Source organism: Puma concolor, chromosome A1 (genome assembly GCF_028749965.1).
Source record: "Puma concolor isolate L17-30 chromosome A1, mPumCon1.1.hap2, whole genome shotgun sequence".
NCBI lineage: Eukaryota > Metazoa > Chordata > Mammalia > Carnivora > Felidae > Puma > Puma concolor.
This window is the reverse complement of record NC_141667.1, coordinates 95,846,994-95,873,632: the sequence shown is the minus strand read 5'-3', so window position 1 is coordinate 95,873,632 and position 26,639 is coordinate 95,846,994. Positions and strand designations below refer to the sequence as shown.

The 26,639-nt window shown below is 41.0% G+C and overlaps 1 protein-coding gene across 2 annotated transcripts in view; it reads left to right on the top strand.

Annotated features, from left to right (window-relative positions):
- The window catches only part of RASGRF2 (Ras protein specific guanine nucleotide releasing factor 2), a 247,373-nt gene that overhangs the window by 134,927 nt on the left and 85,807 nt on the right, over positions 1–26,639 (top strand). For both annotated transcript variants that reach the window (XM_025924243.2, XM_086697680.1), the window contains 2 exons: positions 5,528–5,653; positions 8,327–8,416. In XM_025924243.2, the coding sequence (XP_025780028.1) occupies positions 5,528–5,653; positions 8,327–8,416 (216 nt within the window). The remainder of the gene's footprint in view (positions 1–5,527; positions 5,654–8,326; positions 8,417–26,639) is intronic.

Genomic DNA, 26,639 nt, shown 5'->3' with positions numbered 1-26,639 from the left:
TACATTCTCCCTCACAAGGCCTCCAGATCCTATGAGACTTGGATCGTCTCTCTCTCCAACCCCTGTTCCTATAATGCTCCCTCATCTACTAGGATATAGTCACATGGATTTTCTTTTTGTGTCTCAGTAACACATCAACCATCTCTGCCTCAGGGACTTTGCACATGATTTTCCCTCTGCCTGGACAGTCTTTCTCCATGTAAGCTCCATAAGATCAGCGAGTTGTCTGCCTTGTTCATCTCTGTACTCTCAGTGCCTTGGCCAGTGCCTGGCTGGTAGTAAATTTTTGTTAAATGAATGAACCAAGCAAAACATTCAGTGAGCTAAGAGTCCTGTGTTATGTCACCTTGTCTTCTGCAGCTTGGTACATGTAGGGGTCAGAGGAAGTGATCCTTGTTGCTTTTAGTGTTTCTGTGATGAAAATAAAAAAGGTTTCATAGCCAATTAGCAAATAGCTTTTTGTTTTCTGAATGATAACTAATTTCTTTACTGATAACATAAAAAAATTGGGCATTTAATCTAAGATCACAAATTTCAAGGAGGATCACCCAGATGGAAGCATAAACCCTTGCTTTTCAACCAGCTTAAAGCTTCCAAGTACTTCTTAGCTCAGATAATTTAAAAATAAGCTTCCCGAGTGAAGTACTTAATGGAATTTTAACTGGATGGTTGTCATCATCAAAAGTAACACCCTCTTAAACAAGAAATTCTTTAAATTGACAAGTTAGCAACTAAGGAGGAGGAAAGAAGGAAGATAATTAAAAAGTCATTAGAACAACAAGCTTTGGTAGAATCATGATGGATTCTTCTCAGGAATAATGAGGCAGCGCATAAACTGACAAGTGCATCTGGGGTTTGATCCAGCCCCAGTGCTTGGGAACCTCTGTGGAGAGTGTGACTGAAGGAAATTTATCACAGACCTGGGCAGGGTGCCCTGGGAAGTACAGGAGTTTTCCAGAATATGGGAAGTTCTGTTCCTTCCTTTATTGGATTGCAGTAAATAGGAGAGGAGAAGTTTGGGGCTAAGTCTGGATTCTTGTGTTATTTTGAGTGAGGAGAGCTTTAGGAATAAGCATGTTAGTGTCAGACATTCATGGATCTGAGGTTGATCTAAATACGTGCCATTGTTCTAGAGGTCTTGAGTCAAGCTGCCCACTGCCTGCTGTGGTTAATCCTTCCAGTTTAACTTGTTGCCCACAGACTGTGACATTGTTCCCCGACTTCCCTATTCTGGTCTTCAGAGCCCAAGCCCAGGGTGTGTAGTGATGGTCCAGTGTCATACAAAACCTGTTTGCCTTACTGTCTAGGATGGAAGTGTGGTTACTGGTAGGAATTAGCAGTTTTTCCCCTGGATTAAGTTAGACTCAGGGAGACCAAGATAAATGAGAAAGAACTGGATCAAGTTCCTGAGGAAGGACACTGACAAAGTCTGCAGAGGCTGGTCAGTACAGATGTTGGACTGAGGTACGATCATTGTTGACACAGCTAGTGGCAGCTGGAGAGCTTGTCATGTGGCAGCAATGATCATTTATGACCAGTGGCCGAAAGTGGAGGACGTCTATGAAGAATGGTGTGGTAAAAACATTAGGTTCTTTCCCACATTAGAAAAATAGCTGAGGGCTTAATGCCCCTATTTTCACTGGATTTCCCCCAAACAAATGATTTGCAGTTAGATTTTTCAGGAGTTAGTTTATCCACGTGGTTCATGAGTTAGAAATGTCTCATTGTTAAGTGCAGAGCTGCTCTCTGGGTGATGGGGAGGTTCCAGGACTGCATCACGTGGGTCCCACAGCACTTGATGAAGTGCCCTGCAGCCAGCCTCTCCTCCAGAGAAGTCAGCTCCTCTCCCCTCTGTGTTTCTTGCTCACATCCGCTACTTGTGCACCCCCTTATCACTCACTGATCGCCCTCCATTCCTTTCACGCCACTTCTTTACATCTTTATTTCTTTTCCCTTTCTGTAGCTGTCTTCTGATTACTCTTAATGTATTTACTTCCTATGTTGTTCCCACTTGTTCCTAGTAAGTAGTTAAGGTGGTAGTTCAAACAGGAACATGGTACAGCTGGATTAAAAATAAAATGGGTAGGAAAATCAGGCAATGAAGAAAATTGGATGAAGCCAAGGGTATGGTTGGTGAACAGTGAACACAACACTGTGGCCTTCTGCAGTTCCTAGAGTTGCCCTGGTTTTGGTTCTGAAAGTAATCAATTACGTGATTCATATTGAAACCTAAGAATAGACTGGTGTACAGGCACATTTTTTCTTGCTACTGGGACTGGAGAACAGTTTATCCTGTGCATTCCCATAAAGGAAACATTGTGAGTAGAAAGCTCAGAATTAACACTGGAGGCCAGGCAGCTCTGTGGCATTTTTCTGAAGAGGTGAAACAAAAGAATCATAGACTTCGATTTTTCTTTTATTTTGTATTGGTAAGTGGGCAATATTGGCCATGAATAGCCCTAAGAAAGTCATGGATAAAATGCTTTACTTCAGAGGCACCTGAGTGGCTCAGTTGGTTAAGGGACTCTTGATTTTGGATCAGGTCATGTTCTCACTGTTCACGGAATCGAACCCCAAATCGGGCTCCGTGCTCACATAGTGGAGCCTGCTTCACATTCTCTGTCTCCCTCTCTCTCTGCCCCTCCCTCCCTCAAAATAAATAAATAAGTTTAAAAATGCTTTACTTCAGCATCAGTCTGACACGTTCTGTGTGTGTGTGTTTTGTGTGTGTGTGAGTGTGTGTGTGTGTGTGTACACGATGTCTTTAGAAGCCAAGAATGCTGCTGTGTTAACTCCGCTGTCTAGTCTTGAAAATTCTAATTGGCAAAGAAAAGGGAGACACTGATCTGTCTTTAATTTGAAAGATGTTTGCATGTGCTTTGCATAATGTTAACACTTAAAACAGTTGGCAAACTTGAATAAGAATCTCATGCCAACAGTTTATACATTTTTGGCTTTTCACTTCAGGATACAACTCCACACAACCTCATTCCATAATACAGCTTCCTCCATTAGGTCCCTACTGAGGCCATAGGTCTCTCTCACTAGATCAGCTAGACAGTTTTGGGGTATACCGCTTGCAAAATGCAAGTGACTTTTGTCTCGTTTTATTGCCAGTGCAATGATAATGCCAACCTCACAGTATTTCCTGGCAAGAGAACTTCAAATGACATGAAGGGAAAGAAGAGAAATAGGAACTGTCCTTCAAAGTGAGCAAGACGATGAACTTCAGAGGGGAAAATAATGCACTTTATTTTCCCCCCAACCCAGTCCCCAGATCTGTTCCAGGCTCACTTATTACCCCTTAGTGCCCTCCTTTCTTCCTATCAGGCAGTCCCCACCATATTCTGCCCTCGCTTTTTCTACAAAGTGCATATATTAGCCCAACTCACATCTGTATTCCGCTTGATGGTGGGATCTCAACAAAAATCAGAGCAGGGGCAGGCGCAGAGGGAAAGGTCACAGGACTGCTCACTGTGTTTGGGATTCTTACCCACCAGCGTGCACTTGGGTCACGGCTGTGCAACCTAGTGTCAACGTTTGCGGAGCAGTCCGCATCGCTAGTGTCTGTTTCTGTGTTCTTAGCTTGAAAATTGCCTGCCTGTGGGCTGAAAGTGCTCCCAATTTTAGCATTTGTTTTGAGCCCACATCTGCCTACTCGTCTTGAAAGCAAAGCTGTTTGCATGGAACTTGATTGAAAGTGAACATGCCAGAAGGAAATGCTTCTTTCCCCCACCCTGCTGGCATGGATTCTTCTCTCTGTAGCTGCCTGTTTGCTTACAGTGTTATTCTTTGCTTTCCTGCTCTTTCAGGGCATATTCGGAGCCTGACCATCTCTCTCACTGGGAAGTTTTTTGGGTTCAGTATAGCTGACTAAATGATTTTTTCATTTGCCTCAGAGGAGTGAATGGTCGAATCAGACCAAGGACACGTATTTGATATTCTGCTTGCTCTTGCAAAACAGATGCCTTCCATTACTGAATTTTGAGGGAGTTATTTAGAAAATAATAAAACTCACAGCTAAGCACTGATTTTTTGTCTGTATCCTGCATCATTGCCAGCTTTACTGTAATTATGTCATTCAGGGAAAGAGCCTAAGCATTTCCCTTCCCTGGCCCCTTTCTGTTTCAAAAGAACAGAACTGTGGCCGTATTTCCAAAGAAGTAAATCACATGCAAGAAGTCGTTAGGGATTTTAGAAGGGTTTATTGAGTGAAATCTTGAATGGAATGGCAGAGGGAGCTGAGTTGAGAACAGTCCTGCTGATGGTGGGGGGGGGGGATGATGTGAAGTTAGTGGAGGTGACACAGCTCTTGGTGGTTACTGAAAAGCCCAAGGAAGCAGAAATACAGAAGTTGCTGGAAATTTTTGAAATTTTTGTAGTGCTTTTCCATGAAAGAACATCCACAAAGTTGTAGTTTTACCTGGTTAATAAGCCAGTGGGAGGGATACAGAAACATCATCAGTAATAGCCTAATGTGACCCTAGAATGATGTACCTTTTATTCAGAAGATCTTAGCTGCAGTGAAAAGGCTCAAATGATCTTTAACTCTCCCCACGGTTCATTCTAAATATTTCCACTTGCCTCCTGTTGACTACTAGCTTTAGATTGGGGGTATTCAATGGAACTTTCTGGGGGGACGGAGATGCTCTATATCTATGTCGTCCAGTACTGTAGCCACCAGCCACGTGTGGTACTGAGCACTTAGAGTATGGCTGGTGCAAGTAAGGAGCTGAAGTAGTAATGTAACTTCAGTTAATTTTGATTTAAATTTACCCAGACACACTTAGCTAGTGCTAACATATTGGACAGTGCAGCTCTCAATCCTTAGGAGTCCCCAGAGCTTCTTGGGAGCCACATTGGTAGAGATTCAAATTTTAGTTGGCTTAAGGGGGCAACCCAAGCAAAGAATTAGATGAAGTCCCAATTTTGATCCCAGTCTGATACACAATCTGGAAAAGTCCCTGTTCCCTCACTCTTCTGGAAGGCAGGGAACCCACAAGATATCCCCCATTTTTTAACGTTTACTTTTATTTATTTATTTATTTATTTATTTATTTATTTAATTTTATTTTGAGAGAGAGAGAGAGAGAGGGAGAGAGAGCAGAGAAAGGGGGAGACAGAGGATCCCAAACATGCTCTTCACTAACAGTGGGGCTTGAACTTACAAACTGAGAGATCATGACCTGAGCTGAAGTCAGGCACTTAACCCACTGAGCCTCCCAGGTGTCCTTCCCCTGGTCTTTTTAATATCCGCTGTTGTGTTGGATGGAAAGGACTGGGTAGGGTCAGCCAGGTTCAGCAGGGTCAGCAAGACAGGGATAGAGAAGACACTGCATTTAGATTTAGTGACATTAGCACTCTGCCAGGAGGAATGACTTGATTTCATATTAAAGCCCTTTTAAAATGTAGACTAATCCAAAAGGCTGTTCTCCATAACGAACCCTTTGTGTTTCTGTGCATAACCCTGACAAGGAGGTGTGGAATTCATGGCCTTCTTGTTAACATTCATGCTATTTTCAAGCAGCTGTCCTAGAGTCTGCACCAGTGGACCGAGCAGGAGTGGAAAGCTCCCCGGTGGCGGACAGCTCAGAACTTTCACCTTGCCGGTCACCCTCAACTCCTCAGCACCTCCGCTATCGTCAGCCTGTAGGTGAGCTCAGAAAGGGGGCGTGGAAATATAAAAGTGAAAGGGGGTTTCTAGCTTCTAACTTTTTCTTTCGCCTTACTGTTTCACTCCCAAAATATTTTTTTAGTCTCAGTTATGAAAATTCATTGGAAGCAAACAATGTCAGTGTCAAGTAGTGGAGTAATAGATGATTAGAGAATATGTCATTAGTATAACTAATACTGACTTGACCCCATTATGGCATTGCACTGTGTCTGGAGTAACATGAATCAAGAGGCTTGTCCTTAGGTGATAGCTAGTTGAAGAGTCTCCATGCTGGTTTTATCAAAATGTTCCCAGAGCCCTGATACCTTGTCATAAATCCCAGTGTACTCTATATTAAATAGGCTCACGTGGGGCACCACAATGCGTGGGGGACCTTATTAAGGTCCAGTTGCATGGGACCCTAATTATCATTATTATTCACGTGGTAGAACCGGGTATATTTTCTATAGTTACGAAAATTATAAAGCGTCTCCCATAATTTGTTTTAGAACATACCAAACGTCCTCTAATTGGAAGACAAACTGTCAGACCAAAAGGTAAAAATCTTTTCTCTCTCCATTGTTTAAATAAAAAATTCACAAAATAGTTGATTTTTGAAACGTTTTGCAGTGGCTTGCCATTAGGGTATGCATTCAAATAATGTTTTCCTATTAAGAGTTACAAACTTTACACACGTTTTAAACCTTAGAAATACTTAAAAACAAATTAAATATATGTTAATCCTTACATTTTTCTTTACTAATAAAAGAAAACAACAGTTGTTTTTGAAATGCTTCCTTCTTTCTCCTCAAGTCAGTTATTTCAAGCTGGAAGAGAAAACTATTTAGTTATGGAACAAGATTCACCCCAAGTAATCCAAGTAAAATGTAGACATTTTTTGACTTTCATACTTCTGCATATGCTCCAAATGGCCATTTCGTTTGTAACCTTGGCCATGGGGTAGAAGCTGTGGTCATTGCCATTGGATCTAAGAGAGGCTAACCTGGGTCAGGCTGTTGTCAGAAGACTTGCCCAGAAGGATACCAGCCCTTGGGGAGTGGACTGATTTCAGACTTCTGATCAATCACGGGTTACCCTGGCATTTGAGTGGTTCTGGTAAATGAAGGTGGCAAGCAAGACTTCCCTGGTCTACTATGGAGTTAGCCAAATCTCTTTACTACTCTTAGAGCTTTGGTCAGTCCAGGCCTTGGCAACTTTATTGCTACATGGGACAGACGCCCTTTTGAGTTCATGGTAACCTGGAAGAGTTTGGGGTCAAAGCCCATGGAAGCAAAATTCTACCAAGGCAAGAGATAAATGCTCTTCACCTGGTCACTATTATCAGGGCTCTATTTTGTAGTCCCTTTTTATATATTTATTTTTGTATATAAGGTTTTGTAATTTATATAAGCAGTATTTGTAAATCCTATCTTGAATTAAACTGTCTTTTCTTTCTTCTCTGATATGACTAAATTTCACAGACATAGGACCATAGGAAGGAAGCTGAAATCTGTGATAAAATAGAAGATCCAAATAGGGACAGTATCACACATTTTCTTAGTGTGTAGCTGAAATTTTGCCTGTTCATCTGTCCTCTTGCCACCTTACTCTACAAATATTTAACGTCTACTGCTAAAGGAGTGGGTAGAGCTGTTCTTTCTCCTTGGCTGTATTAAGCAGCTCTTTTCTTCTCTTATTTATTTATTTTAAGCATGGGTACATCACTTTAGGGACAAACTAATAAAAACCCTTCAAGTCAGAATCACAGTGAACTCTTTTCACTAAAAGCCTAAATGAAGAAGAACAGTGAGGTTGGCATGAGCATTATCAGATCCTGTGTGTAAAATATCTAAGGAGGGAAGGGACTGCAAACAGGTGCTCAGAGCATCCTTTGATTTTAGAATTCATCCTAACTTTACAGGTGTTTTGAGAAGAAAACTCTATTGGTAATATGATGTAGGACATTTTTAAAAAATATTTTTATATTGAGCTATAATTCACATACCACAAAGTTCACCCTTTTAAAGTATACAGTAAAGTGGTTTTTATTTCTCCACAAGATGGGGATGGCCATCACCACTGTCTCGCTCCAGAGCATTTGTATCACCCCAAAAAGAAACCCTGTACCCAGTAGCAGTCTCTCCCCACTCCCATCTCCCCCTAACCTCTGGCAACCACTAATCTACTTTCTGTCTCTATGGATTTACCTATTCCAAACATTTCATATGGATAGAATCATAGAAGACATGACTTTTTGTGATTGACTTCTTTCACTTAGCGTAATGTTTTCATGGACCATTCATGTTGTAATATGCATCAGAACTTCATTCCTTTTTGTAGCCCGGTAATATTCCCTTGTATTGATATAGCACATTTGGTTTATCCATTTGATGGTTGATGGACATTTGGGTATTTGTACTTTTGGGCTTTTAAGAATAATGCTGCTGGGGATATTCATGTATAAGTTTTTGTTTGGATATGTTTTCACTTCTCTTGGGTATATATCTAGAGTGGAATTACCGATGTAAAATCTTGTTATTTTCCTATTAACAAGGACAGTACAGAGCATTTGGCCCAAGGCTTCATCCAGTGCAGGAATGAAAATGAGAATATTTATTATCGAATATGATCTATCTGCCTCACCATGCCATTTCCATTCTTTTAAATAACCAGGACAGACGGCTGACAACTCTCACTGCTCGGTTTCGCCTGCTTCTGCTTTTGCAATTGCCACAGCGGCTGCAGGACACGGGAGTCCACCAGGTGAGTAGGGGCGAGCAGCCAGGTACACACTCACAGCAATGTATATTATTAAATCACTGGTCTTTGGCTGCCAGTATGTTGGTGATACACTGGGCAGCTCATCGAGAATGCAGATTCCCAGCTCCCATTCTCAGTGCATCAGACTGTCTTTTATGTATTTATTATTTGTTTATTTACTTATTTTTAACTTTCTTGTTTGTAGTTGACACACAATATTATACTAGTTTCAGGTGTACAACCTAGCGATTCAACATCTATACGTTATGCTGTGCTCACCATAAGTGTAGCTACCATATTATTGACTGTATTCCCTATGCTATGCCTTTTATTCTCTTGACTTACTCATTTCATAGCCGAAGCTTCAAATCTCCCTCTCCCCTTCGCCCACAGAGTATCTTGTAAATAAGCACCGTCGGGGCGCCTGGGTGGCTCAGTCGGTTGGGCGTCCGACTTCGGCTCAGGTCATGATCTCATGGTCCATGGGTTTGAGCCCCGCGTCGGGCTCTGTGCTGACAGCTCAGAGCCTGGAGCCTGCTTCGGATTCTGTGTCTCCCTCTCTCTCTGCTCCTCCCCTGTTCACGCTCTGTCTCTCTCTGTCTCAAAAATAAATAAACGTTAAAAAAAAATTTAAAAAAAATAAATAAATAAGCACTGTCAGGTGAGTCTCACACAGGTGGTGTGGGGGGATACTATAAAGAACTTCTGTATCACAGAAGGATGTGTTATTTCTCCCATGTTGTTTTCTGGAGTTCTCTAACCTTTTTAGCCAAATTACCAGGCACAAGTGTTTCCTTTTTAATTGTGTACAATGCTAAAAGCATATGCAAGGTGGGAGGGAAGGCTTGTGGAGGGAAGGAAGATGGAGGGGCTATTGCTTTAGCTGACTCATAATTCACTTCCAGTAGCTTTACGATGCTTTCTGAATTCTCTTGGTTCATTTTCCAGGTAATGAAGTAGTACTTAAAATGAAGGCACAGTATTTTAATAGATGAAAATTATAATTCATTATCTCTGTCTTCTTCTCTCATGTGCAAGAAGGACATTATGTTAAAACAAATCTTTATGTGGTTTCAACAGCCTTGTTGCTGTATCTTCATCTAAACTAACCCCGTGGGTTCTAATCATCATGCTTTGTAGAACCATGAGTGAGGGTGTATTTTGTTAATTAGCCATTGTTCACCTACCCCAAAAGAGTCCATTTCTAAAGCCTATGAACCTGTATTCAACAATAGTAACTAGTAGGTACTATCTGTGTGACTTCTTTCTAAATTGAAAAACAGAGAGAGATGTTCTATAATGAACATGAAGTGTGTGTGTGTGTGTATATATATATATATATATATATATATATATATATATATACACATATATATAATACATTATATATAATACATTATATATAATACATTATATATATATATAATACATTTTATATATATATATAATACATTATATATATATATAATAGAAATCTTTGCAGATTAACCACATTCTGCCTCCAATATTTTGCCACACATGCTGCATTTGATGTGGTATGGAAAATTAGGGTGTTTTTTGCTCTGTTCTCAAAACTTTCTCCCAAAAGTCCCATCAACATAACACGAGACAGCCTGTAATGGTAATAGCACTGATGTCTTGTCAATCCAGTTGACTTCTGTTGTTGACTCCATTCTGTAATAATGAACATTTTTTGGTGAAGTTATAAAGGAATCTTCATTATGCTCTCAGCAGAATTGCTTATCAACTGTGATTCGTTGAGACCTTCTCTTCTGTCTTTCATTATCACAAGCTAGTCTATCTTTGGAAAGAGCCTTCTCATAGGTTTCATAATTTAAATATGGTTCATGAAGGAAAATAGTTTTTATGTTAATTTACAATGACCCTATTTCCGCATTTGCTGGAGGCTGGGTAGGGGAAGGTTTTTCTTTTTCACCTGGTATTGCAGCAAAAGTTCTAATGAGCTTTCAAGAATGGCTTTCTGACTTTGACTTGTCTGTGCATAATGGGCCAGAGTGTAAAGTAACCAAAACAACAAAGTCTTCCTCGCCATTTGAACACTGCTGTTTCTGCTGCCCTTCTTCTTACTTCTCCCCTGGAACTGAAATAGCTTTAGGAAGAAAACTGTCTTCAGTGAGCCAGCTGAGGAGGGATGGATGGTGACTGACCACAGCCAGTGTGGCTAAGGGCAGGGTAGCCTGACCCTGAGTGAGCAAACTGCTTTTTTTATTATGGTGCTGCTGATGTTGCCTGTAATGTGATGGTGCCCCATAATTCAATTTTAGAAGTAAAGGAATTAAAGATTGGATTTGGCACTGTCTGTGGCCCTACTGTAAGGGTAGCACGTTGCACATGGGTCAGTTGCAATGGCTAATGGTGAAGAAGAAAGGGGGTTTCTTCTGGAATGGAGGCCAGTATATTCCTGGGGCTCAGCCATTCCATGGATCCCCGTAGGGGATTCCTGGAGAACTCGACAGAAGGGCTGGTTGCACAGGTGGCTGGGGAAGGTGGACTGGGAGCAGAAACAGGGAGGTGTGAAGGCAAAGATCTAGACTTACTGACAAGCCAGGGAGAGTATTAACTGCCCTGTGAAGGGCTAGACCCAGATGTTCAGGTGTTCACGGGAAGGGAGTGCTAGATAGTGGTTAACTCCCAAACCAGACTTTGTGCCCACCCTCTGATTCAGGAATCGCCATCCCAGATTCACTCTAGAACCTAAGGAGTCACCAAGGCAAGCAGAAGGAGAGGTTGTGTAAGTAAGTGAACACTGTGCTTGCATCAGCCTTTACAGGCTCCTGTCTGCTTGTATACTATAATGTGGGCCCACCTGATGGTGCAGGTCTGCTGTGTCCCAGCCCATGGTAGGAAACAAGGTTCCGCCCAGTTAGGCCATGTGGTCTGCAGATTGGGTTTCCATGTTTCAGGCTGTCTTCAGGCTCCCTCCTTCTTTAATCCTCTCCCACGTTCACACCCCCATCCCTACCCCCAACTCTGGGTTAGACCTGCCAATTAATGATTATGTTTTCAAATATTCACTCCAGGCATTTGCAGATTAAGCTGTTTCTCTTTAATTATTGCTTGGAAGGTTTTGCTACTTCATTAAAAGAAATTTCAAATTTAGCAAGAAAGTGGACAGAAATTTTTCTTTGTAAAGACACCAGACAAGCTGCACATGCTTGGCCCTAAAGGCAGAGAAAGATAATTTTATTTGTGGAAGATGGTCTGGGATCCACTCCCTGGGGTCTGAGCCTGCCTAATTTCCACATACAATGGGAAAAGCATGGATTTTACCCGCTGCTTTATTTTAGTACCTAGAGCCCTACCCTCTCCAAAGATAGATAAGTCTCTCCTTCCGTGTCATACCCTCTTTGCTTCTATTGGAGGTTCCTCATTGGAGATGAATGGCCCATTCTGTGGGCGTGATTGCAACCCTAAATCAATCCTTGTTAACTTCATATTATGAAGACTTAACAGCTTATTTAGCTCTTGCCTTCTGATTGGCAGCCAAGTTACATTGGGCCCACTTATGGCAGGATCTAGAATTTGGGGGCCTAACACTTATACAATTTATCTCAAGGAAAAGAATATAAAATCACAAGTACCAACCTTTAGGGCACCTCCCAGGGCTTTGGAAGAAAGCTCAGAAGCTTAAGCGTCATCTGCTTCCTGGTAAATCTGCTAATGAGTCCGCTCCAGGTCATTCTTGGAATTACAGCAGTTATAGGAAATTTTGCTCATTGGGGAGAGGGAATTGGGGGTAGGGGACCAGTCATCCTCAGTCAGTCAAATAAGTGCCCTGTCCTGGAGTGGAGCTTTAACTTTGTACAAGATCAAGACGAAGGGCAATCGACAAGGTCTTGTGTGCCACTACACTGGTTGCAATATGTATTTTAAGCATCTGCTCAAATTTAGAAGCTCTGCATTAAAGTAGAAACTAAACTGTGTGCATTTCAGATGGATGCTGATACAGGGAATCTGCAGGTGCAGTTTGGATATAGTGAAGATATGAATAGAAATGCAAATCCAATGAATACACATATCAAGGCACGTCACTGTACTTACTACACACCTGAAGCTCTAGGGTTGATTATAGAGTTTATGAAATGATCTCAAATAGCATATGGAAGTGTGAGGTGGGTTCTTTTTATGAGACTAGAAGTAATGGCAGTGGAGTTACCACAAGCAACTCTTGATTATCCATGAGCAGATTATATGTTTTACCATTCTATGCAAGTCAAGGTAAATTAACAAAATAGAGGAATGGTTGAATGTACTTAGAGAAAAATTAATGACACAGTTATAATTGCTTAGGGAAATAGTGAGTTCTTTACTGGTGATTACTTGGTGCTTGTAAAGTAGATTATTCATAATCTGTTTTCTCTTCTGTCAGACCACTCAAGCCGGTGTAGTCGATAGTAGATAGTAGCAGGGAACTGCTGGAGTGTAGGAGGTGTGTTTGTTCCTTCTCTGGTTACAGCATTCCCAATTTATTTCACCGAAGCTCTGACCCCTCTAGACTATGTTATTTTCTCCTTATTTTTTAAATGTTTATGTATTTGTTTTTGAGAGAGAGCACGACCAAGGGAGAGGCAGAGAGAGAGGGGGACAGGGGATCCGAAGCGGGCCTTGTGCTGATAGCAGAGAGCCCCCATGTGGGGCTCGAACTCACAAATTGGGAGATCATGACCCTAGCTGAGATCAAGAGTTAGACGCTTAACCTACTGAGCCACTCAGGTGCCCCCGTTATTTTCTCCTTAGATAAGACAGGAAGTGGGAGGGATACTCTTCCCCAAGCTGGGTAAGGCTTAGACAGTCTTTTTCCCTGGAGAGTAGATCTTTGTTACAGAGAAGGCTCTGGGCATATTTCACAACAGTGCTCTTCTCTCTTACCTGCAAGAGCCAGAAGTAGTATGCGGGCCCCTCAGAATGTAGTCCCCAGCAGTTCTACTCTTAGGCTGGTCCACATTCAGCCTCTAGCCGTTGAGCAAAATGACCATTTGCTGTTGCTGCCAGTTCATGGCTTTAGTGACTTCTACACCAGATAAGCAGATATCAGCGATATCTCTCGGGATGTACCTGTCCCTCCAGATTTGAGAGTGGTCATTTGTCCTACAGCCTCAATTTTCTGATGTGGCCAAGAAAAGTCATTGATTTTCAGTTTTTCCAGCTTTTCTTCTTGTAAGGGCAGGTGTGTTAGCTTCTAAGTTCTTTACATGTCAGAGCTGAAATTGAAAGTCTCACTTGAAATTTTTATAGTGATTCTATTGATTCTGTAGGTCAATTTAGGGAGAATTGTCAATCTTAACAATATTTAGTCTTTTAATCTATGAATATGGAATGTCTTTTTATTTATTTAGATCTGTTCTCATTTCAGCATTGTTTTTTAATTTTTCAGCATATGTCTTGCATTTGTTTTGTTGCATTTATTCCTAAATATAAATGACTCTTTTTTTGTTTGTTAGTACCCCCCCCCCCCCGCCCTGCCCCATAGGAGGTATCATAGTTTGGGACATATTTTCCATTGTTTTGTGTTTTTCCAAAATATTTTAAAAAACATTTTTTCATTATTTCACCAAAGATAGATAGCTATTTGAAGTTTAGGGGTTAGAATGTATCTAATTTATATTTTTAAGTAAAACATTATTATCACTATTATTAATGAAAAGTAAAGAGCTTTGGCAAACCAAATTTAAATTAACCGTGATTCCAAGTCTTATTTTTAAACACACACACTGCAATGAGAGTTTTGAAACTGTGAAGTTACATCTTTAACTGTACCAGGCTGAAGAGCAGCTAGGAAGGCTCCTGCCAGGTGGTCACTGCATTCTTTTCCTGGAAAGATGCCCTACAGTAAGCTAGGTCACATGGAACACCTCCTCTGCTCATCATATGTCTTTGATACTCTTTCAAGCAGACCCAGATTCTGATTCCAGCTGGCCTGGGCACCCTCTTTCCTGACTGTGTCGCATTGCCAAGTTCACACTCTTTGTCCTGCCCTTTCCCGGGCTCCATGCAGACCATTCTCCTCTATTACTGTCTCTCCACTGCACAAGTACAATACGGTTGATTGTGCTTGTTCTCTTCTTTAATTCACTCACATTGCTTAATTGCCACTTGATTGCATTATGGTTTCATCCATTTTAGGGCCAGGCAGGTAACGGAAGGACGGGCTGGAGAGCTGATGCCATGCGTAGGGGGGACAGCCACCGCTCAGCTCCCCCCGATTTTGCCATGAGAGTACACAAACTAGGGCTGTCATATCTGTTTTCTTTCTTAAAGAAAAGCCAGAAATCTGGATATTTATGTGAAATCTGCTTTTAAACACTAGAAGTGAATTCATACTTTAAAAATACTGTCCAGGTCAAACAAAGTACTTCTGAAGACCATATTTGGCTGTGAACCACCAGTGTGTGACCTCAGATTTCCTGTAATCACTTACATCTGGAGTGTAGATTGACGGAGATAAGATTTCCTGAGACATGTCTACATACTAGCAATGGATTCCTGATCTTCTTAAGGACCCTCTCCCTGACCGTTTCCTATTCCTTTGGCCCAGCTGCTCTACAGGAAGTCCATCTCTTCTCCTCCACTTGACCACTTTGGCTTTTACTGGGTAATCTTATCTCGAAGATCTGAAGGATGCCTCATCATCACCCCCTCACCATAGAAGTAATAGCAGGTACCATTTTTCTCCATCTAGTTTTATAGATTTTAAAGTAAGTGTGAGACCCAGCGTGGTAGAGGGCTTGGCCCTGGTACTTGCACTTACTGAGAATGAGGCTCATTCAGATCTGTTCACTGTCAAGTTCCAGCTTTCCTTGTCCTTATGGTTCCTCTAATCCCACATCACCTCTCCTTCAGAAAGAACAAGATCTTGGGAAACTCGAATTAATTAATGTTGTTACTGACTCTCCCTCCTGTCTTTGTCTGCAACACACCTGTTTCATCTGCCCACTGATAGGTGTGCTTGGCCCTCACCTGACAGGTTCAGCAGCTGGTGACTCCAGACAGATGAGCTCTGGTGACATTAGTCATCCATGGGTCAATTCTGACTTGGCCAGCCGTGGGCATTGAGGATCTGTGATTTCCTTCACAGAACTGCAGAAGCGAGGGCCTTAGTACAGTGATAGCATCTGGTCGGGGGAAGCGTTTATCTCTGAATTGAGAAGTGGATTAAATTTTCCGGAGGATGTTGATTACCATGAATTAAGCGAATGTCACATACATACCCTGCTATCTGTAGTCTGGTTCAGGATTTGTGAGAACACTCAGCTCTGTTTAAGTAGCTTATCTATTTATTGAGTGATCTTATAAGAAAGGCACAGGATGTGGGCTTTTTCCAGTGTCTGTTTTACAAGCTAAAACTGTAAATGCAGGCAGAAATCACAACTTGATTTCCTGTTTCTAACTCAGAAAGCTAATATCATGTAGATATTTCATTGCAGTGATTCTCAATGGGATGTGGGTAGGGTGGAATGAGAACAGTTAGGGACTTCTTTAAAATACCTTTATCCCCCTGAGGATTCTGATCGGCTTCCTCCCAGAGGCAGGCACTGCAAAACAGATATTAATGGAAATGTGCTGCAGTGTGAATTGTGTGAAAACTGAAATAAGGCTAAGAATAACTGCTCTACTATTTGCCATCCTTGGAAAGACTGTGCTCACTTTCTTGATCTGATTCTCAGTCTCCCAGTGTCCTGTGTCCTGGTAATCAGGGCATCGAAGGAAACAGGCTGTCTATCTAACCCAAGTTAGCAACGGCGTTCAAAAATCTAAGGTCAGGATGCTGGCTGCATATAGTGTTTCTCATTTGGGGCTCTCCCCGTCTTTTCATTTTCTGTGCAACATACCTTGTCAAAGTTCTTATTTATCTCCTCCTTTCCCTATTGTCCAATTGTCTTTTTTCTTTGGTATGTTCTCATCTCTTGGAGTTCTGCACTATTTCAAGGAGGTATGTCCTATTGCCAAGGCTGGCTAAATACTTTGTAGGGGCCAGTGCAATAAGAAAGTGCTGGTCCCCTTGTTTAAAAAACTATAAAGAATTTTAAGACAGTGATAGTTAAGCATTAAACCAAGTGTGGGCCCTTCTAAGCTTAGGGCACAATGCATTCCAGATTTCAAACCATGAAGCCAGCCAGGCTTGCATCCTGTAGGCTTGTCAGGAGTCTGATAGAATCTTAATGCTCAGGATATGCCCTTTAGTGCATTTCCAGGGTTATATTCTGGTTCTGTAGAGCTTCTCCACAGTGAAAAAGATACTAATAGTAAAGCAATCCTGTTTGTTTTGAAGGTGAAAAATCTTAGGCTGGAGGAGACTAATTAGAAAGAGAAAAAAAAAATCTAAACCCAGGACTCCTGAATCTTTGAAGATTACAGATTAAAAAAAATTAACATACACTACAGTACTTTTAATAATGAGAGAATGTAATCTCTGATGAGTCAGAAATAATTTCACTAATGATGACTCAGTGATCATAAAACAAAAATAATCCTCATATAAAACTAAAACATTTCCTGGCTTCCTGGACTTTTTGCTTTTTTTTTTTTTTAACTTTTGTAATAAATGCAAGAAGGCAAATAATCAGTAATAGGCATGTCAACACTACAAAAAATTGGAAATCATGACTCTGTAAAGTTAAGAGTAGTAGTCCCAACAATATGTAATGAAAAGTGAAAATTTTCAGTGAACTTTCCTTTTTTTAATGTTTATTTATATTTTTTGAGAGAGAGAGAGAGAGAAAGAGCGTGAGTGAGTGAGGGGTGAAGAGAGAGGGAGACACAGAATCTGAAGCAGCCTCCAACTCATGCAGGGCTTGAACTCCCAGACTTCAGGATCATGATCTGAGCCAAAGTCAGATGCTTAACCGAACAAGCCACCCAGGTGCCCCAGTGAATTTTCTACTGGGAGAAATAAGCAGTGATACTACTGTGGTTATGTAATATTGCATCAGCTCCATACATTAAGAAGGATGAGATAAGCTTTTAGTTACAACTTTTTTCAAAGTAGTATATCAGAGATTAATTGTGGCAGTAGAAGTAACATATAGAAATGTCTGCTTGTGCACAGTTAATGGTGCAAGTCAGCACAGGTGAACCGAATCTTAAAGCTTCTAAAGTCTGTGGTAAGAGAGGAATGGGCTTTTCATCTACCAGGAATATCCCCTGAGAGCACAGGTCCTGCATGTGTCCTAACCTTATGCAGCCCAAAGTGTCTGGTTCAGGTTGTTTCTCTTACCAGCATTTGTGGCCTCGAGCCTTACAATTGGTGGGAAGACCTGAAGAAGCAACTTGTTAGCATGTAATTAGTCTGTTTTATTGATTGTGAATCATTGTAATTGTGAATGGCTTTTGCAGAGCGTCTCCCAAAGTCATACCCACATCTTGTAAACCCCTGTCTTATGCTGCCCTCTTGGGCATTTCTATATACAAATTGAGTCAACATGACAGTAACAGCAACAATAAGGTTACATCATTCTATAGGGTATATATACGAAGCACTATTTTAAGCTTTACGGATATTAACTATATGTGAAATAGTTACTGGCATTATATTTTCTTGTCAATGGAGGAAAATAAGATACAGAGAGTTAAGCAAATTATCTAAGGTCACGTAGGTATTAAGTGACTGCTTTGAATCCTGTCATCTGGGGAATGAACAGAGGATGTACAGCACCAATTATCAATCCCAACCTCTGCCTTGAGTATATAGAGCAGGGCTGGAACTTCATTCTTTGGGTTTCTCCAGTGCCACCATTTTGTTTGGAGAAGGACATGAATATTTCTGTTGAGTGGTCTGGTGGTTTTAAAAATATGCCCCCCAGTTCTTTCAATACTGCTTCCTTCAAGAGGTGGAGTTTAATTTCTTCAACTTTTTATGTGGGTAGCACTCAGTCACTTGCTTTTAACAAATAAAATTAAGCAGAAGTGATCATGTTTGAATTTGACACCTAAATCATCAAAAGGCACACTGACCTCTCTCTTGGTCATTCTCACTTAGATTGCTTGTTTGGGGGTGGCAGGGGTGGGGTGCAGGAAACCATCTTCCATGTCATGAGGAGAGGCCCATGAGGCTAGCAAGAAACTAGAAAGTAGGCCTCTGGCCAACAGCTGCATGAGTGGGCATGGACATAGATTTTCTAGCTCCTGTCGAGCCTTTAGATGACTATAACCCTGATGGTCATCTGGATGCAACCTCATGAGAAACCATGAGCCAGACTCACCCCTCTGAGCCACTTCTAAAACCTCATCCTGAGTAACCTATGTGACCATAAATGTGTTTGGAGTCTCTAAGTTATAGGGTAAGTTGTTGTGCAGCAATAGATAACTACAGGTAGTGTCACGGCCAGGTTATTCATAATCAAATTGAGTTTAAGGTGCATATTTTTAATGTGGAAAGAGAAGCATGTCTGGGCTATTCACTGTGGGACAGAGCACCCTGGGCGTATTCCCTACCAAATATTTTGAAATTGAAGAATATATCTAAAGTTAACATGTAGCTTAAATCTACTTTATATTTCAAGATCTCTAAATAGTCTTTCTCTTCTCCCTTCACCTGTAGTGCTCTGAACTGAATAGACTGATTTTTCAACTGAGAGCTGAGAGCAGTTTGATTTTAACAACTGTTGCTTAGCAATAGGAAGGAATCTAATGGCTCTTCTGCAGACTGAAAGGAGCCTCCCTGTGTAGCTATTGTCTGTCTGTAATGCTGAATTTAAAATTGTAATTACTATTTCGAGATGAAATTGAAGCTGGCCTTTGTGACACATTACACTTACCCTAGCATCTCAGCTACCCAGGGAATTGTACGGCCCCAGTTTAAGGCCCTTCTGCAGAAGTGCTGGTCTCTTGGAATTATGGAGCATTTTAGAAGTGTCAGACAAAGCTCTGAATCAGAAGCTAGTAAACTCTGCACTGGTAGGTGGTTTGTATTCTCTATATACTGACTTTGTGATTCTAGGACCAAAAACTTGGCTCTTGAAATGTTGTGACTAGAAACCAGGCCAATGATATTAGGGGAGGGGGCTATGGAGGGATGGGGTTTCCAGACAAATTTTGGGGAGTAGGAGAGGGTGGGAAGTCTAGCTGCCATGTTTTTACTACCCAGCTCTGATGGAAAGGCTCTTAGAAATGTCAGCTGCTTTGAATTTTTAAACAAAAGGTCTGAATCTAGTTGTTCATCAGAGAGGTTGGTATCAAGATTCAGAAATCTCTGCCTGGCTTAAAAATATTATCCTTTCCTGCTCTTTGGATTAAATGATGCACAAGTTTATTTGATTTTATTTAATCTTCAGTTAGTTCTCTAGATCTTTGTATGTACACTCTGTGCCATTCCAGGTACTATGGAAAGATAAAAATGAAGTATGAAGCATTTTTTTCTACTTTCTAAATACTGACGATCCATTTGAGGAGATTAGATGAACAGGCATGAAGTAAATCTCAAATGATCAAGATGGGAATGCCAGGTAACTGATAATAATCAGTATAATTATCGGCCATGTTGTAAAACTTTGGACTTGGAAACCAGGAGAAAATGTCACAGAAGCAAAATAACAAGGCTTCAATGCATGACCCTGGAAGTTTCAGAGTATTTCATACATCCTTCAAATTAGTTAGATCTCTCTGAAAATAGTTGTGTTTTTTTTTTTTTAACTTGGAGACAGTTTTTTCCTCTGGATCTGCAATTATTCTTTATGGGCACAGGCTCCCTGGTGTGTGTGATAGTCTTAGGAATTTAGCTGGGATTAGATTAAATGAAGGCAGCATCTGTCATATTTGACTAAATTAATATTGCCACAATTTCTACACGGGCATCATAATGAGAAGTGGTGAAAGACCTACACTGAAGCAAATTATATTTAAGTGGCTTCAAAAATCAGGTGCCATAAACTTACAGAAGACCCCAAATAGACTAGTAGAAATAGAGTAAAATAATAGTATTGTTGTGTGTGTGTGTGTGTGTGTGTGTGTGTGTGTGTGTGTGTGTGCATTTTAAATAAATGTAACAGATAGTTGTGGGGGGCTAAATGTCTCCTTGTTCAGATATTACTGGATCATCAGCTGTAAGGAGTCTGAGGGTGGGTATTTAAAGATAGTTTAGCATTTGAGTGGCAACATTGCCTATAATCCTCCTTCTCTTCACAGAGTTTTCTTTGTCTTGCATCTAATTTTCTTTTTTTTTTTTTAATTTTTTTTTTTAACGTTTATTTATTTTTGAGACAGAGAGAGACAGAGCATGAACAGGGGAGGGTCAGAGAGAGAGGGAGACACAGAATCCGAAACGGGCTCCAGGCTCTGAGCTGTCAGCACAGAGCCCGACACGGGGCTCGAACTCACGGACCGCGAGATCGTGACCTGAGCCGAAGTCGGCCGCTCAACCGACTGAGCCACCCAGGCGCCCCCTTATTTTCAAGATCTTGTACACAATTCAGAACTAATTCAAAATAGTGGTAGAGCATTTGGGATAAACCTTCATCTGGCAAATAATATTATGTCATATCCCTTGTTGCTGTGGATCGTGCTGTGGAGCGTGCATAACACAAACCACAGTCCCCTCAAGGGGCAGGCGCCCAAAAGCAAATAGTTTTAGCAAAGGCTGGTATCTGCTGCCTCCACGAATTTACCTTCCTCAATGCAGTGTTAAAGATTTGTCAGTGATGTCCTCACTTCCTTTTTTCTATCCTAGCATTATGGGTTTAGAAAGACAGTCCTATACCTTATGATTCCAAAGCCCTTTCATAAGTAATGACATGTGTGTCCACCACAGCAAGTCTGGGAAGGGGGAAGGCAGATACAAATTCCTCTTCTGTGTATAATGAAACAGGCTAAACAAGGTAAAGTGACTTACTCATAGGCAGTTATAAATTCCGGAAATAGGACTCGAGTCCAGTTCTCTGGACTCCTGGTCCAGTGCTCATTCTATTAAACCTGGTTGCTTTTGTAAAGTATTTCAGAACCATATACCTCTGATATTTTCAAGAGACAGTTAAACAATTGGTAGGCAGTTCACTTGTATGCAATTAATTAATTGGTTGCCAGTGATTTTTAATTTCTAACCATCTTCAAATATGAATCTCAGTTTCCTTCCCTCACAGATTGAGTCATTTTCTGTACATTTGGAGGTTTCAGAGACTATCTTTTATTCCTGGTGTCCTGTGTGTGTTTCATTGTTTGTGTTTAATTTCCCAGCAGGGCTAAGGACTTAGCACCAAAGCATTCCTGAAGAGGGGTACTTGGATACTGATTGGCACACAGGAAGACATTTCGGGCAGTTTGAACATTATTTCTTTGTTTTCCGAAACATTTCTTCAGGTAAACATCAAGGCCAGTAGAATAAACCCCTGACTTCACCAACCAAATTTTACTTATTTACTCTGTCATTTTAAAATCCACCTACCATGCACTTCCTTAAAATATATTCTGCCATTCACCTCCCCTTGATGGTGACTTAGAGATAGCCTCTCATTTTCAAAGATGGGCTGGCTTCCCTGCTGTTTTGAAATTTTTAAACAGCTGTATTGAGATATATTTCATATACCCTACGACTCACCCATTTAAAGCATAGCTTTAGTACCACCCAGCCATCCTTAGTGCACTTCCAGGCTTGGTTTTGAAAACACTCAGGCTGCCAACTGCAGAAAGAAGACAGTTCGGTCAAGATCTGTGATGGACTTGGAGTGTCTGTTCTTCCTCTTGGCACCATGGGGTGGGTGGAGGATACAGTGAAGAAGCCCCTTGCCCTCTCAGGAGTTAATGGCTCATCCTGAGGATTTGACCTTCCGTTGTTACTTTGTTGAGGATGGGAAAGAGAGGCTGTGTGCCTTTTCTCAAGGACAGTGCTCTCTGGAAAAGTAGCCTCTGATTCCCGGTATCTGGTGCTCTGGCAGTGGAACAAGAAGTTCTTCAAGGAAAAGGGGCCATGAGGGCCCTAAAGAGAAGGGATACCAGTTAGAACAGTGAAGAATGTGTCTCTAAGGAGTCAGTAGTGAAAAGTGTTCAGGAGAATGGATTTCGGTGTCACATAAACCTCTAAGTTCTGCTGATTGTCTAGCTGTGTGATCTAGGGCAGCCTCTCTAAGTCATATTGTTTTCATTTTAAAGTGAGGATAATGATTGTATCTTCCTCACAGAGTTGTCAGGAGGATTAAATGAGATGATTCATGGCAGTTCTCCCCACCCAGAATTTGGAACCAGCTAAGTGCTCAGTGAATATTTCCGGCCGTTGCTACTAGCTGTTTTCGTCCGTATGATTTAATTTTTTTTAATGTTTGTTTATTTTTGAGAGAGAGAGAGAGGGAGAGAGAGATACAGAGACAGAGTGGGGGAGACACAGAATCCAAAGCAGGCTCCAGGCTCTGAGCTGTCAGCACAGAGTCTGATGTGTGGCTTGAACCCACGAACTATGAGATCATGACCTGAGCTGAAGTCTGACGCCCAACTGAGCCACCCAGGCTCCCCTTGTCCACGTGATTTATAAGGTTCTTAAGAATAGGGAGTGTTGTGTTTACCATTAGATCTCCAGCTCCTATCATCATAATGGACCAGTGTTCAACTGGAATGAATGCATTCCCCTGTCACCCACTTATTCCCTCTAATCTCTTCCTGCCTCACTTATTGCACTCGTGTGTGTGTGTGTGTGTGCATATGCACACACACATATGTGCAAACTGCACCCCCTACTGATTGTTATATGGGCAAGAATTAGTAAAATAACTGCAAAGATATCAATTGTTTGTCATCCTGTGGTCATCCCATGAAAGGAGTGTCATTTCTCGGTACAATCAAGAGAATTAGAAATAATTATGTTAAATGAATTCGTGGTATATAGTGGTATTCATTGCAATAGATTCTTGTGTATAATGACAGGTAATTGGGGACAGAGGAGGTGAGAGTCTTGCCAGTATGTTTTTATGGTAGTAATGGTACGACTTGCACTGGGACTCTTCTGGAAGGGGAAGGAGTCTAAGAATAATGTTAGTGTAGGCATTCTTGATGGATGGTATATAGGAGATGATAAAAAAGAAAGAAGCAATGCAGATGATTCAATTGTGAGTCTAATGCCTGAAAAACGAGTTAGTAATACGATAACGATCTCAATTCACAATTAGCTAAGTGTTAGATGTCAACAAGAAATCTAAGTGGGAAGAACCAGAGAAGGGACTAGATGTACTTCCTAGATGAGCTTGTGCAGCCTCTTTCATTCACCCTTGGAGAGGCATCCCCTGAGGTTGTTTAATTACACCTTATTTCATTTTGGAAAGGGCTTGAGGCAGATCCCTGGCTATACTGTGAGTTAGAAAACATTGCCTGTATTCCACTCTGGATAGGGTGCAAGGGAGATTGAGTTTGGGGTCCATAGGGAACTAGTATCTTAATAATACTAATTATGTTTGCTGCCTTCTATTTTGAAACTGTCACACATGCCAGTGTAAATTGTTGCCATTGTCGAAGACAGGGTCATCTGATGTGGCTTTTGCTGTCATGAATTTCAGTGGATCAAGAGACAGGTGCTCTCACTGCCTGTGTGTATAGCCTTGAATTCTGAGTTAAGTCACTGACTTGCTCAAATTTTGGACATCAGTTTCCTCATAACCAAAAAAGGAATAATTATGTCTAATTTATTGGAGATTTTGAGAATTAACTTTGTTTTCCCCTAGCATAGTGATAATCCGAAGGAAAGGTGCTGTTACATGAATTTGTAGTGTGAGTTGCAGGATGGAAAATGGATTAAGCCCCATGTTTTGGTGCCTGGGACTAATTTATGCTTCCTGTTCATTGACACTTTCATACTGTCTGGTTGACCTATGCCCCAAAAAGATGGCTCTGTTGGATATAGAGAATGCTGAGAATGGAGAGGCAGAAGTTTGGAACACAGGAGAACATCTCTAAGACGTCTGAATAGCTTCCAGTCACTTTATTGTACCTACTATGGTCACGCGGGATTTTCTTACACAAGAGTTCCTTGAGGCTTCCCCCTGTACTGCCCCAGCCATGCTAGTATATCACCAGTCCAGCTGCTGGGACTGACATTCCTGTGGATGATTTTTATAGGCAGTGTCTTGGACCATATCCAGGGCTGGACTCAGCTATACTGGCGCTGTGATTATGCATGTGCTCCAGAATAGTTTCCAATGTGGTTTAATTCAATTTGTGATGTTTTTAAGTCCTGATTAAATTTTATGCATAATGATTATACTTTATTTGGGTATGTTTATAGTATCAGACACACTAGGTTTTTTTCATTAGTCAGAAGGATCTTGAGAAGCAGTGCTAACTCTGTGGAACAAAGGTATTTTTGTTCAAATTCAGATAAAAATTATAGGTACTAAACTCAGCCTTTGGACAATTATTGCTAATAATATGAGGCTGTTGCCAGTCACCTCAATACTCTTCTTGTCAACTTATGAAATGATGTAACATATCTAAATGGAAAAAAGGGCATCCAAAGTTAGGTTATCTTTTTTTTTTCAATGTAGTTAGGTTTTTAGGGGGTGTATGACTCTCTTTCCACTACAAAGCTATCAAATTCAGAAACTGGGTGACTTTATCTACTTCAGATAAAGGTTCTGTGGTGTAAGATTTGCTAAAAATGTACATGCTGAAAAAAACATGAGAATGGTGGTATGAAGAGGTTGGTAGCTTCTCTGCCCAAAAAGCAAGGATAAAATTGGACATAATTATCAAAACCATTATTTTATGGACTCCTAAAATCAACCACAGCCATACAAAAAACTGGGATGCTTTTATTAAAGGAAAACTACCGAACCACAGGTAAGAACAGTGGAAGTTTATGGCAATTCAGCCTGGGGATGCTCTCATTCCATCCTTCCCATTTCCTTTGGTATGGGGCAAGCTATGAAAACCAGCAGCTTTATTGTTGGAAGGTGATGACCTGAGTTGGAACATAGGAGACTGTGGAAAAAATCCTTGATGTTGGGTGTTGTCAGAAATATTAGCTATCTCAGTGGCAAACAAACAGGGAACACCAACATTGTAGGTAGCCTGAAGTTGAGATCCTGGCTGAGGGCATGAAAGTCAAAAAAGAAAAAAAAAATGGAATCGGAATGTAAATGGTATATTATAAAAGATTTATTTAACACAAAAGGATGAATAAGGAACAAAAACAAGGCATTAGACATTGTGGTAGGAAGAATAATGGCTTCCAAGCATGTCCACACCTTAGTTAATGTAATCTGTGAGTATGTTATTTTACATGGAAAAGGAAATTAAGATTGAAGTTGGAACTAAGGTTGCTAATCAGAAAGATTATCCTGAATTATTCAGGTAGGCCCAATATAATGAGAAGCATCTGTAAAAGTGGAAGAGGGAGGCTAAAGAGTCAGTGTCAGAGTGATCAGAGCAAAGAAAACCTCAGACAGCCACAGCTGGCTTTGAAGATGTGAGAGGACCGCGAGTCAAGGAGCACAGGCAGACTCTAAAAGCAAGAAAAGTCCAGAAAATTCATTCTTCTTTAGAATTTCCAGAAAGGAATGCAATTTTGCCAATACCGTGCTTTTTTTTTTTTAATGTTTATTTATTTTGAGAGAGAGAGAGAGAGAGAGTGTGTGTGTGTGTGTGTGTGTGTGTATGTGTGTGGTCAGGGGACGGGGGGGAGAGGGAAACCAAAGCAGGCTCCACATTGTTAGTGCAGAGCCTGATGTGGGGCTTGGGTCCATGAACCATGAGATCATGACCTGAGCTGAAATCAAGAGCCACCCAGGTTCTCCAATAACACTTTGCTTTTTGACCAGTGAGACCCATGTAAGAACTAGGATAATTAATTTATGTGGTTTTAAGCCTCTAAATTGGTAACTTGTTACAGCAGCAACAAAACGCTAATACAGAATAAATAAAAAACAGCAAAATGGCAGATGTAAATTCAAGATCTAGCTATATCCTATATATGAGACATATTTTAGATTAAAAGACACAAATATGTTGAAAGTAAAAGAATGGAAAAGATATTTCATTCAGAGAGTAATTATAAGAGACTGGAGTGGCTCGCTCTACCAGTATCAGGCAAAATAGAATGTAAGACCAAAACAATGTTACTAAAGGCAAAGGGGGGGGGGGGCACCTGGGTGACTCAGTCAGTTGAGCATCAGACTTCAGCTCAGATCATTATCTCATGGTTCATGAGTCTCAGGGTTCGTGAGTTCAGGCCCCGTGTAAGTTGCAGCCTGTTTTGGATTTGGTTTCTTCCTGTATCTCTCTGCCCCTCATCCACTCC